This window comes from Lygodium microphyllum, chromosome 2 (assembly GCF_053477565.2).
Source record: "Lygodium microphyllum isolate KBCC chromosome 2, Lygodium_microphyllum_v1.1.10, whole genome shotgun sequence".
Taxonomy (NCBI): Eukaryota; Viridiplantae; Streptophyta; class Polypodiopsida; order Schizaeales; family Lygodiaceae; genus Lygodium; species Lygodium microphyllum.
In genome coordinates this window covers 27032109-27046842 of record NC_141136.1, presented here as the reverse complement: position 1 = coordinate 27046842, position 14734 = coordinate 27032109, and the positions used below count along the sequence as shown (strand labels likewise).

The window sequence follows — 14734 nt, the reverse complement described above, 5'->3', positions numbered from 1 at the left end:
AAGTTTATTCAATTTTCATGGGAGTGAACCTATGCTTGGATTTCACAATAATCATTCTTTGCAACATGATACACGTATTTTACAAATGACTCTAAAATACAATGGATTAGTATTGGGAGTAGAAAATAAATAGAGATACAAATTAAAGAGATGCCAAGGCCTTAAATATCCTCTCCCAAATTACTATGTGACTTTTTAGCCCTTGCCTTAGTCTCTTCTTGCTATTTCTAGCTATTGATAGCGTCACTTTACTTCAACAAGTCTTGAATTCTATTAACACTTTCCTCTTGTAGACAAGTATCTGCCCATTAGCACTCCAATCAAAGGTAGTGTATTGGAGTGTGCATTGCACACGTGGAATGACAAGACTTTAGTGGTGTAGTTTGATAGAGAAGAAATGGTTTTTGTAGATGATGGTGGATGACAAGGTTTTGTAGAGGATTATGATGGTGGTGGGCTTGATTGGTGCATCCTTCCATATAATGATCATGGTTTGAGGTGCTAGGGAGGAGGAATTGCCCATTGTAGAAGAACAAAGGACAAGTGTGTGTGAGAAGCAAGATTTTGGAGTGAGTTTTTGAACGAGCTTTTTTTTTTGGCAACCTCCAATTTTATTTAACATAGTCCACTTGGTCCTCTTTTTCATTTAGGCATATATCAACCACCACTACTACTCCATTGCCATCACCACCACCACCACCACCACCATATCTTACTCTCCCCCTCCTCATTAGAACCACAACCAATTCTCCTCTCTTTCTCTTCTTATATGTTGAGGACAACCACTGACATCTCACTTCTCTTAATAAGATTACCACCACTAGCATTGCCACTACCACCATCACATCTTACTCTCCCCCTCCTCATTGAAACCACAATCAATTCTCCACACACACACACACACACACACCTTGGAGATCCATGACATGCATCTCCCTCTCCTCTTCCCCCTCAATAACACCCTCTCTCTCTCTCTTTCTCTTTTTCACCCCCAACTCTTATCTCTCTTTGTCTCTTTCTCTCTCTAACAACACATTAGTAGTTCTCTCTCCTTAACTTCTTTACATCATTACATTAAGCTTATGTGATTCTTTTTTATAATGTTATCACAATGTTAGTGGTTGAATGACACATACACAAGTTATATCACACTCACGTATACATTCACATCCCCCCTCTCAAAATTATTTACATATATGTTACAATTACATCATGATGTATTAGTATTTCAATTGTGCATACATGAGCAAACCTAGATACACACACATCTCTCTATCTCTCTCTCATATGTTGGGGACCTACAACATGCATCTCCCTCTCCTCCTTTTGAATAACAACCTCTCTCTCTCTCTCTCTCTCTCTCTCTCTCTCTCTCTCTCTCTCACCCAACTTTCTCATTTATCATCTCTCTCTCTCTCTAACAATGCATTAGTAGTTCTCTCTCCTAAACTTATTTACATCACTAGATTAAGCATATGTGCTTGTCTTTGATAATATTATCACAATGTTAGTGGTTCAATTACACATACATAAGCGATATCACACTACATATACATTCACATCTCCTCTTTCTCCCTTCTTTACACATATTTTATAATTACATCCTGATGTGTTAGTACTTCAATTATGCACACCCGAGAAAACCATAGATACATCCACTCATACTTACAAATTCCTCTCTCTTTTTCTCTTACTCCCTCTCTTCCTCATTTGACTGGGCTTACATATGGATTGAAGTTATGCATATGCTTATAATAGCAATCTTTGTAAAATATAGCTCCGCATTGCTTCATTACTTGTAGCTGTTATTCCTTCCAAGAATTTTTCATTTTACACTCCAAACTTCAACAATCAAATATTTTAATATACTAATGTATTTCACATTGTATGCATGAACTTACTATTGAAAAAATACTAAATCCACAAATGCATTTGCAAGTTAATGAACTACTATGTGCAAAGAAAATGAACATATTTATTGCAACATTAAACATCAATCTAGCTCTATTACTAAAGGGTAAAATGGGTATTCAACTCCTAAACTCCCCCATGAAAATATACTAGCCCAGTCAAAGAGGGAAGCATGCATTTTAAGAGGATGGTATCCATGGGATTTTCGTCAGTCAAATAGGAAAGCATGTGTTTGAAGAGGATGGTATCCATGGGATTTTCTTCAAATGTAGATGGACATATAAAGGAGTTAGGTGGTTTACATTGCATCTTCTTTATGCTATCATCCACAAATAGTATCACTGTAGAGCTAAAGTATGGCCAATCGATATCATCAAAACATTTTAGAAACTATAGCTTTGTTGCTGAAGAATGAGATACAATAACAAATACACCGGTGGTATCACTTTCCTACGATTAGCCATAGTCTCTTTGGAAGAAGACATAAAAGTGCAACATATTCCAAAGAATATGTGTGGGATTACTTAGCAGGAATCCGGATCCTTATGTCTCTTGTACATTTTTTCCTTCAAGTATTTTTTGGTATAATGCCTTCTTATTGGAGAAAAATTCACCTTCAGATAGTCAAGGAAGATAAGACATCTCTGGTACACCTCTTCATTCCACTACAACTCAAACTCGCAATTCTTATACATGAGTTACTCCTCCTCCAAGTCCACCTAATCTCTGCATTCCCTTGGCAAAGTTTGCAACATCCCTTTCTCTAATTTGCCATACATGAACCTGCCATTTATAGTTCTATTACATATAGAGAACACATCAATAAGATACAATTGCAAATATACTTCTATAGAAGGATATTGAGTTATGCTTGTAGAGGTGTCTCCATGTAACTAACTTGCATGACTTCTGAGACAATATTATTATTTGGTTTGAAATTCTCTTTATCTACTATGTGAACTAGAAGAATAAATCTTTGTCCACTTGAATGATATAGTAGTTTTCTGAATATGAGAGAGAGAGAGAGAGAGAGAGAGAGAGAGAGAGAGAGAGAGAGAGAGAGAGAGAGAGAGAGAGAGAGAGAGAGAGAGAGAGAGAGAGAGAGAGAGAGAGAGAGAGAGAGAGAGAGAGAGAGAGAGAGAGAGAGAGAGAGAGAGAGAGAGAGAGAGAGAGTTATATTAACGTCTTCTAAAGACCAAAACTGGCCTATGAGACAAACTGTGATACAACTGATGAGGTCCAGCTATCCAAAATAAAAGTGCTGAATGAAAAGGTAAAAACTGGAAACTGAAAATACGGTGCTGTGAGTGTGATAAGTGTCGTGTATGTGTATGTGCGTATGTAGCTCTGGTACTCCAGATAATGGCTACAAAAGGGGAACAAATGTCGGCTGTGATAGGGGAACAACTGTCGGCTGTGATAAAGTGGTGCGATGTGTATATGTAACAGATGCAGGGAGATATACTATCCTGGGATGTAGTAGCAGCAGTCGTCAAAGTCACTAATAGCAGGTGATCCCTCTTGGATGCAGGATGTGGTACATCGGCGGTGGAGAAAGAGCAAACTGGAGATTTGAGATCCAATGTGTCGAGTGTCGTCGGATCTCAGTCTACTGTCGATGTAGATCAAGAATCCTCCGGATCTCCTGTCGGTGTGGCTGTGGGGTCCGAAACCCACGGATCCTCGTGCGGCATTGGAGTGTGTGTGTGAGTGAGAGAGAGAGAGAGAGAGAGAGAGAGAGAGAGAGAGAGAGAGAGAGAGAGAGAGAGAGAGAGAGAGAGAGAGAGAGAGAGAGAGTGTGTGTGTGTGTGTGTGTGTGTGTGTGTGTGGATAAATATCCATGGCTATCTATGTAAAAGAGGGTCTAAGGTAGTATTATAGGCGAGAGTGCTATAAATTTTGAAATTTATAGCACGCTCTCATATAATACTATAATATTACTTTTGGGTCTCCTACATTAATTTGAAAAATGTACATCTCTATCAAAACTACTTTTCACATTTCTTTCTGTTTTCTCTTATCAATGATTTTTACAAAGATACCTCTCTTGTCTCATCAATGATTGTTTTTATCTCCTCTCTCTCTCTCTCTCTCTCTCTCTCTCTCTCCATTCAGTCTTAATACCCTTCCAATTGACATTCCTCACATTCAAAGTATCTAGAATATATTTTTGATTTTAAAGACCACGCAAACCATTGATGAATTACTTAGTCAAGGCGGATTAGAGTTTTTACGAGGAATAATCTTTAAAGGTATGTCTTTAGTTTTTTAATATACACTAGTCAAGCCTACCTTGATTGTTCTCTCTATATGTATGTGCACAACTGTGTGTGTGTCTAACTAAAAACTTGTTCTCTCTCTCTCTCTCTCTCTCTTATTGAAAAACTATTGTCACTAAAAATCTCTCTCTTTTTTTCCCTCTCACTCATTAATATATATACATATGTATGTGTGCATGTACTTGTGTGTGTATATTGAAAGTCATAATATGCACATACATATTACTAGTTCAAAGAAGTATAAATATATTTTATAGCCTAAGAATATTAATATTACAACAACATGATGTCAAGTTAGCAAAAACATACACAATGAGAGATCAAGATGATGGTCACTCACTCACTCACTCACTCACTCTTATTAAGTATATTGATTGAGTATCAAATTTATACTTTGTTTTACCAATTAATATCCCTTATTGCCACCACAATAAATAATCCACAAATGTGTAAGATTTAATCATATATTTTTATTTTGTAATCAATGATTAATGAGGTTGATAGAGCCATGTGTAAGGATAACTTTTTAGTGAGTGTTTGAAATGGATGCAAATGTAAACATGTTTATACACTAACCAATGCTTACCGAAGAGAACTTGCATCTCATATTTGGAAGTAGAAGAACTTTTACAACATCACCCATACTGTGACCATCAAAGCAAAGGCTATACTAATTCTTAGAGCAAATGCATTTTATTTTGTTGAGAAAATAGAGATATACCTCGCTTGGCTAGCTATGATCAAATTTATGATAATCTTTTACTATCATTGTCTCTTAGTTTGTGAAACAATAGTACACTTGCTAGAGGTTAATGTAATATGAATCTAGATCCAGATTGCTTGCAAAAATTGTTTTGTATTGAGAGAGAGAGAGAGAGAGAGAGAGAGAGAGAGAGAGAGAGAGAGAGAGAGAGAGAGAGAGAGAGAGAGAGAGAGAGAGAGAGAGAGAGGTGTGGTGAAGGTAGTGATGGTGGTGGTGGTGAAAGTGAAAATGGAGGCGGGTACATCTAAGGGTGGAATAAGTGAACTATGTGGAATAAGAATAGAGGGGTTGCTGAAAAAAGCTCACTAAAAAAACACTTCTTGCCCTTTCCCACGAAGGACTAGCTCTCAATATAGAGAAAGGACTAGCTCTCAATATAGAGATGAAGATCTGATGGTTTCCATGAGCTTTGGCACCTATAATTAAAATGTTAGATGCAATCGACTTCTATGGACATGACACATTTTTCTGGATTGGGAGATGGATTTAACACTAGGAAAGCTGTAAATTCTTAGGCAATCCCATACTTAAGGAATCAATTAGTGTATAAGTTGTATTGCAATTATGAGTATGCAAGTACACATGCTTAGATAGGCTAATACATAGGTAGAAGACAAATTCTATGGATTCCCTAGTGAAGGTCATCATAGTAATGAGGTTGATTTTCATGGTGGAGGGATAAAAACTATTGTTATTGTTGATAAAAAGGACCACTAAGAAAAATTGATCTTGAGATCATGTCATCTTGGCCTAGATGTCTAGAAACATGCAATTTTTCCTCCAAGAGTTTTTCAAGTAGAGGATGGTGTAGTAGTTTCTCATTTAATAGGAAGTCACACATAGTTGCGAAAGTTAATAGGGAAGTGGGAGCCACGCTTGAATTCCCCCCTTGAACCCCCTCTAGGGGGCATTGACACCCCTATGACCCCTCTGCTAGGGTTAGTCTTAAATCCCATGGATGAGGTACATATGATAACTTGTCACCTAGCATACACCACTACTTTCATTAACTCTTTCCTAAATAGGCATCTCATAACCATATGGTCTTGAAGGTTAGACTCCTTTGAATGCCAACACTAGGAACCCTAATAGTACCCAATGCCCATCATGGCTTCTCCTCGTTTGGGGGTCTTATAACTTGTGGAACTTGGAACATAGGTAGGTCATTGAGAGGTGGGCATTTGAGTGACCTCCACAAATGTATCATCAATTTCTTTGAAGCATTTAGTCATCTTTTTGTGCTCTTCGACTTAGGTTTTGTATATGCTTTTGTTGAAGCACTAGAAGCTCTTGATCGACTTGGTTGATGTAGATCTAGTTTGGGACTGATTTCACTCTTGATTGGAAAATAGTAGCTACCAAATTTGTTGTTCTAGTATGATTAGTAGTCATGGGTGATTGTTGTTTTAGCCAGTTTTTATCTTAAGAGGGAAGCAATGGTGGGATGTGATGTAGAAGATATGGAGTACAAGAGGGTTGAGAAAGAGAGAAGCACACAAGAAAGTTTTGTGGGTACAATCAATGATATCCTTATTCCTTGTTATATTCACTTATATATGATTGAATAATCTATACTTATACAAGGGGTGCTTAACCATTAGCCTTTACCCCAACAACGTCCCACTTAAAGGCCAATGCGCCTTAATGGGAGTATAAGAAGAAAGTGAATATACTATCTAATGCCACAATTAGCACTTTGTAGTGTGCAAAGTGCTTAGAAGGTAAACTATTTGTGATAAGATCTACAAGTTACCATTCATATGGAACTTGACAAGTCTAATGTGCAGAAAGTTGTAACATCACACTACTTGAATAAAATGCTAGAATACTGATGAAATAGGAAAAATTTGATATGTCATTCAACTTAGGCTTAAAATTAACAATATGTGTCTCATTAGGACAAGTAGTAATATATCATCAACATACATTAAATGATTAGAAGCACATCATCCTCATGCTTGACAAATAATATATTCTCAATGGAAGTATTTTGAAAATCATGTGTAGTTAAGTATGCATGTATCTTTTAATACCAAGCCCAATGTACTTCCTTCAGATCATACAAAGTCTTTTTCAAAATACACACTTTGTTTTTTTGACATTTTTACACAACACCACAAGGCTAAACAAGATACACCTCCTCATGTAAATCACTATTTAGAAACATAGTTTTGATATTCAATTGATGTGCATTCCAACCATTATAAGTTGCTAGTGCACAAATGCTATGAATAGTTATCGTATGGCAAGTGGGAGCAAATATATAATAAAAATCAATGCCCTTTTGTTGAGCATAACCCTTCCCCACAAGTCTAGCTTTGTAGAAATCAATATTACCATTTGGTTTTGTGCTTTAACTTGTAAATCCACTTGGTTCTAATGGCCTTCTTGCCAAGAGGTCAATCATATAAGAATGAAGTACCATTTTTGACAATAGTATCATACTCAAATTGCATTATAGCAATCTAATTTTTTGAATTTTGTGCATTTTCAAAAGACACAAGTTCATCCTTATCACACAAACTAGAAATAGCCAAAGCATAACAATGTGATGCATAAGAGGCATTATGAGACCCCAAACGAGTGTGATTAGCCAAAAGTGTATCCAAATTACTATCATATAATGTTTGCACCAACCATTTTGGCATAGTCCAAGATTGTTCAATCTCTACTCTTTCACATTTGTATTAAAAATGGGCTAATTGCATTATCATAAGAAACTTGCATAAGCCAAGAAACTACCTCATTTGGTATTGCATGTGACTTCACACAATTGAAAAGAGGCACCAAAGCATCACAAATATCTTGTGAGAGTACATTTATCTCTTTCATACATGAAAGTAAAGATTGGGTAACATCTTCCATAAAGACAACATCATGGCTAACCAATATACACTTACTTTGTGGATGGTATAACCTTTTCTTTCATTATTGTACTTAATAAAAATGCATTTAATAGACTTATTATCTAGCTTCTTGCATTGTTGTACTGATACTAATGTATAAGGCAAACAACCAAAAACACAAAGTGAGCCCCACATGGTTTTTTACCATATTGTTAGAACATAGGCTTTTGACATGATAATTGTTAGCATGCTTTAATCTTAGTCTCTTGTGACTCATTAAGTTGGACATGTAAATTTACTTAATATGCCAAAGGATAAGTTGGGGCTACAACTGGGGTGGCTTGTAGGAGAGGTGTCATTCTTGTTATGCTTCCCATGCTTGTACCTTTGATGATAGTAATTGATGAAATGAAAAGTTTGATATTTTGCACTCTGATCTATGTGCCTAATTTCTGATTATTCTTTGTTTCATGTTGTCATATTTATTATCTATGCTCTTCTCATGGTTCTATAATGGTATTCTATCTTTGTATTTCTTGAAGTAGTAGTGCGATTTTGTGCAATGCCTACAATAGCAATGCAATCTTGTCATATATTTTGTATGGACTTAGGACTAAAACACTTTGGAGATCTTGCCTATGAAACCTTGTACCTCAAGCAAAATGACCCTATTTCATGGGGAAGATTTCTAAATTTCTTGCAAATCTTGAAGTAGTGGTATACTCAGTTAAGTAGGATGATGTGATTTAAGGGGCTAGTTTTGCTTTTCCCCTTATATATAAGAGAATTGCCCTTATTTGACAAACACCTTTTTGATAAGAAGAAAATAAAAAGAATTACCCTTATCTTTCAAATGTCCTTTTGATAAGAAGAAAATCTAGAGAATTGAGAGAACTATGGGTAAGACAACAACAACAAGAGTTAGTGTAGAATGGAGGAGAAGCATTACAATATGCAACACTAGATAAGGGAAGATACACAAATTATACTAAGGGTTACCAAGATGTTGGTACCTTTGGAGGAGTACCCCTTGTATATCAATCTCCTACTAGTTCCATGGATGAAGAGGAAGCAATATCTTTTTCCCAAGATAACACTACTCCTCCTCAAGTGGCTACAGGATTACATTATCTAGTGCTTGGTGATGTTGCCCTTCTATAGAATTTTGCATAGGAGCAACAAAGAAATATCTAAGTTTTGATCCTCTACCTCCTTTGAAGAAGCCAAAGAAGCAACCCATAATGAATCCAAATCAATGCTAATGTTAGAGCATCCAAGTTTTCAAGAAAGAATAAAGAAGATCCGGATTGCTATGTGACCCAATTCAAAACAAGATGGCTTGCTAGTGGCTTCAATAATATGTATGGGGATCAAGTCAAGCCTCAATAATTTGCTGCTACATTATTCAAAGGGAAAGTAATGGATTGGTATAGTACGTATGGTATGGACCATTTCACTACCTATGATGCACTAAAAATTGCATCTCTAGGTATATTTCAGATGAATAAAATAGTTGGCATTCAAAAGCAATTAAAATAAATAAGAAAAAGTCTATGCTTGTGCAAGATTATGCATAGAATTTTAGGAATTTATTGAATATTGGATATTGTGGATAGAGTATTAGTGGAACTACAAATTTTCTACTTTGTGAAGGTCTAGATAACATAATAGCAAGTGCTATGGTTAACATTGAGTAGTAGACTTGTGGCACTATAGATGTACTTGCTGATACTACCTAGAGGGTGGAAAAAAGACTTGGAAAAGCAAGTATAGAAAGAAAGCCACCAAGGGGTCTTTCAACTCTGAATTAGAAGATTCTAATACAAATGACAATAGTAATGATGAGGATTCTTCCTTAGGATTAGAATTCAAATTAAGTGATCTAGATAATAAAAGAGGAAAATGAAGACATAAAAAGAAGTCAAGGAAAGATGCGAATTGTGATTTATTGATCAAATATAATAAATTGTAATATAAGAGGCATCAATAAAGACATGGAATGTAATATCCCATTATGAGCATTGCAGAAGTGGAGCCATTACCAACATGTTCTTCAATACACTGAACGATTTGTCTTGATAATGTCTCCAAAAAAATTGGTCGCACTTCGTTGAAAGCATCATGATAGAAGTATACATATGAGCCTAAAAAAATTGGAAACACTTCCTTGTAAGCATAGTGATAGAAGTATGTATATAAGCTAATTATTTGGGATACCTTCTGTGCCACTTGGTTTGACCAAGAAACCTCTTCACTTCATGTACCACTAGGTGCTCTGTGCCTAGACTCAGCCCGGCGCTTCGCGCCGGGATGTGAAGCACAAATGTTTTAATTTGTTCACACATTCTTCCACTTAGTAATGAATCAAATAGTCTTGCAATTTTTAAACTTCATTATAAAATCTAGCAATTCAATACATATAACATTGATTATCTCAACCATAATAATTGGAAAACATAACTGAAGCAAAAATGATTTTTAAATATCACTGAAAGAATTCCAACTATAACAATAGGTAAATGGAAAAGAAAGTATATAATGTTTTCAAAAAGATAGTTGTACTGTCAAAAATCAACTATCGAAAAGAAAGCTTTCTCTTCTTAGATGAATTATCAACAGTGGATCTAGCACGGGGAACATGTGTGGGCAAAGCTGTGACATGCCCCGCCCCAGATTGTGCTGCAACATTTAAAAATGAAAAAAAAAGACTTTAGAAATAACAATATTAAATTTATAAAGCAAAACATTAATGAAAATGGTGAGTAAGTATTACCTGGGGATGTGATATGATTGGCTCTAACATTAGTAGAGCAGTCAGCAGAATTTGGATGAAACTGATGCAAAGTTACAAAACATGATAAATCTTGAAACTCCCATTTACTCCAGTCATTTGGTATGTGTCTAGTGTGGGACCGAGATATGAAGTACTCAACATCTGTTTGTCCAACATAGTAGCATTGGATCCATCCAAAATATAAAATTTCTACATATAAAGGAGTGTTTCCATTAGTAAATCCATCATTGGGTAATCTTTCGATTACCCTAGCCAAAGTTCTATGGATAATATCATCCGTAGCAATAGTTCGCAATGCTTCTTGAAGTCTCATTTGATAAGGAGAGGCACGATAATATTCAAATACTGTTTGGGCCATCTATCAATAAAATTTAGAAAACATAAAAATTAGTAATATTGATCAAATTTTAAAAAATAAAGAAAAAGACATTATAATATTGAAATTAGAAGACCAATTTAGAAGAGAAAAAGAGTTTGTAATGCATATTGTATAAAAGAACTTTATCCATATATGAGAGATATGATTAAAACATTAAAGTATTAAATCAGAGAAAATAAGTCAAACTTGCTTTTCATCGACGAAGAACTCACTACTGAAAAAGAGCATAAGAAAGTACAACACTACATTTTATAGATATGTGAACAAAGAAGAAAAAAAGGCTTTGATTGTATTGAAATAAAAGCATTATGCAAATATAATATGAGAGAACAAACATTACACTTTTGAAAAAATAGAGGTTACAATACTTTCTGTAAAACTTCATTATATACAATATTGATGGTACCATTTATCATGTCCTCTTTCTCATTAATCAAGACTTTCAATCTGTCTGGAGACTTTACTCTTGAGAAAGCAACATAGAGTTGACCATGAGTAAAGACTGGGGTTTTTAGATTTTATCCCCAAACATGATAACGTTTGGCCTTGAGATTTGTTGATTGTCATTGCAAACGCTAAACAGACTGGGAATTGCAAGCGTTTCATTGAGAAAGGAAGTTCTAGTGTAGTTGGGATGAAAGTTATTCTCGGGATAAAAACTCTGTCACCAATATTGGTCCCTGTAATTATCTCTGCATCAATGACCTTGTTATTGAAAGCCTTGCATATCAGCCTAGTACCATTGCATAAACCTTTAGAAGGATTCAAGGTCCTGAGCAATATTATTGGAGCATTTACTTTGAGCAGCAAGATATGAGGAGGAATACCTCCACCGAGGTCAAGGGAATTTAGATATTCCACAGAATAGAGGAATGAGTTCTCCTTGGTTCTATCCATAGAATCATCACTGTAGTATTGTTTAACCTCTCCCGGCATCAGCTGCAATGCATGATTGTTTATCATTTCCACATCATTGTTTCGAGGTGCAAGAATGGCACGTCCACTAAAGAAAGTTTTGTAATCAATTACACAACTCATTTCACAATAGACAAAATTGATCAAGTCTTGCATAGATCCTCCCTTTAACAACAATGCAGGTGGAATTTGCAATATATTATTAGTATCTGTCAAATCTTTTCCATCTCCAATGTCTTGCAACCATGCAACAAACTGATCCTGATCTGATGCGACCCGCATATTCTGTGTAAGTTTCAAAACATTGAAATATTGCCACAAATTGGAACAACATATAGCAGCACCGACAATATCCTCACGGGTACCCTTTGGTACAACAGGTAATATTTGCCTAAAATCTCCACCTAGTAGAATAACTTTACCACCAAATGGCATATCACACTGCATTATATCCTTTAAAGTTTTGTCCAGTGCCTCAAAGGTATTATGATGCAACATAGGAGCTTCATCCCACAAAATAAGACTTGCCTCTTTTAACAGTGTTGCAAAGGTGACTCAGGTATATTGCATGTAGAATTATTATCTGCCTGCAATGGAATTTTGAACTTTGAATGGGCAGTACGACCATGTGGCAAAAGCAATGCAGCTCCAGAGGATGCTATAGCTATTGCAATGCGACCTTGACTGCGAAGCTTTGTAAGCAAACATTTGTATAGGGATGTTTTTCCAGAACCGCCTGGGCCATCTAAGAAAAATGGTTTACCCAAACCACTATCAATAGCATTCATTATTGCCATAAAACAATTTCTTTTTCCATCATTCAACAAAGTTGCATTGTTAAGAAGGTATTCTCTTGTTCTACCTTATCATATAGTTGTTCATCAAGGATCAAAGGATTTGTGTACTCTTGCATTGTCACCTCAGGCAATCCATGATACTCTGCCAAATTGCATCCATGTTGATCTAAAAGTTTTTGAATATGCATCAATGCATGATTATTGGCCTCATCTTGCATATCAACATTTCGTCTATTTTGCAAGGAGAGTCGATGTTTTATATCCTCTGTTAGCAGACCTAAGAACTCTTCCCATAGAGCCCCAGGTTCCCATAGAGCCCCAGGTCGGGCAGGTGAACAAAATACCAAGATGGATGCAAACAAATTTCTTAATTGAGCATCGGTTTGCATCAATGCAGCTTCACGCAAACACATTTGCCATTCATCATATGTTTCCAACATTCCTTTTGCAATGCAAGCCTCCTTAAAAGTTGAATATACCACATTATCAACCGTACGCAATGCCTCAAAGGATGTGCACCCCTTGCATACAGTGAGTAGTAGGGGCAAATAGTATTTTTCTCCACATGTAAGTGAAACAAAGTATATTCGACTACATGTGTTTCCTTGCTTTCTCTTTGTCCACATTTTTTTGCGTGCATTCCAAACCCAAAATATTGGAAAATCTTGATAGAGAACTGTGCTAGCATCAAGGTGCAAACGATTGCATGTAAACCATTCTGTGAGAGTTGTTTTTTGAGCATTTTCATTTTGCACCACATCACAAATGTTATCAGAGTCATAAAAGGAAACAATATTCTCTCCAGGTAAATGTATTTGCAATCGTTGAATGTCAGGTTCCTCATCATGAAGTTTGAATTCAAATATTTGCCAACATGCTTCAGAAGCTGAAATATATCGTGCATCTAAGTACCTCTCAATCTCATCAATATTTTGTGCATCAATATTTTCTGTGTCAATATCATTGGATTCGGAACCACGCGTACTTGTAAACCGAATGGTTGCTCGATCATGGCCCTTATATACATATTTATACAAATATTTGACAGCTGCAATTGTTGAGCAAACCTCAACATTTATGTGAGCACTATACTTGGAACTCAAATAAGGATTGTAAGGCACTATCCATCAGTTATCCAAGAGGTTACCATTAGCATTATGAGTCCTTCCATCCTCTTGACGTCTGTATAAAGGATAACCAGTTTTATCAATTGTAGTTGTATGTATAAACTTTTTTGGATAATCCTTTATACACTTTCCGTCCACCATACAAGCACTTTTTGGATTGAACTCAACACATGGACCATGTATGTTACATTTAGTAATAATTCGATACAAATCCGAAAACCTTTCCTTATTAGGTAGCTCAGCGCACACCAGTCTATCATAATGACGTGCTTCTAGTGGCTTAAAACGTGGTTCCAATATTAAGAGCGTATGTGAATGAGGCAAGCCTCTCTTTTGGAATTCTATGACGGACACATATCCAACAACTTTACCAAACAACTCCTTTTTCACTATCGACTGCATCATGTCCTTATGTTTCAAATGAAAAACTCTAGTAGTTAAATCTGGTCGATCATGTGCAGTTTGACCAGGCAACAAAGCATCTGTAATTTCAGACCACTTAGGATTGCATGCCATGGTGATAAACAAATCAAGTTTACCTTTGCTACGCACAATTACCATAGCATCTTGATATAATTGGTACATGAATCTTGGTCCACCTGTAAAGCTAGATGGCAATACTATTCTCTTGCCCACACCAATCCCAACGATATTAGTATCAACTGCATTTGAACCATTGACCATATCAGCCAAATGTTGCTTGATTACGATGACACCAAGCCAATCTACATTGTTCAATGCTACAATAAGCATCGACAATGTATTGTTGTAGCAAGCGACCACCACGCAAAAGACATGCATTAGTATCATCTCGAATCTGAAGTTGAAAAGCGTAATACTGCATTTGAGTGACACAATCTTTATTTGCAAGATTATTGGCATTAATATGAGCATCCATAAATGCATATGGAACTTTAGTATGC

General features: G+C 36.0%; 1 protein-coding gene across 1 annotated transcript; it reads right to left on the bottom strand.

The window, feature by feature from the left end:
• Positions 1 to 10374: 10374 nt before the first annotated feature.
• On the bottom strand, positions 10375 to 14564 carry LOC148039561 (uncharacterized). The gene is made up of 7 exons (XM_087661600.1): positions 13832 to 14564; positions 12750 to 13732; positions 11547 to 12328; positions 11341 to 11437; positions 10841 to 10951; positions 10573 to 10633; positions 10375 to 10478 (listed from the first exon to the last, which is right to left on the bottom strand). The coding sequence occupies exons 1-7, from the start codon at positions 14562 to 14564 to the stop codon at positions 10375 to 10377; spliced, it is 2871 nt and encodes a 956-aa protein (XP_087517726.1).
• Between the last annotated feature and the right edge of the window lie 170 nt (positions 14565 to 14734).

Bases quoted from the DNA above. Each gene is read 5' to 3' on its own strand.
- LOC148039561 (XM_087661600.1), bottom strand. From the start codon at position 14,564: ATGCTTATTGTAGCATTGAACAATGTAGATTGGCTTGGTGTCATCGTA. The intron at 10,952-11,340 runs GTATTGTAACCT...TTTTATTGATAG, and splicing joins ATAATGAAGTTTTACAGAAA to ATGGCCCAAACAGTATTTGA. The intron at 10,479-10,572 runs GTAATACTTACT...TAAATGTTGCAG, and splicing joins CAATCATATCACATCCCCAG to CACAATCTGGGGCGGGGCAT.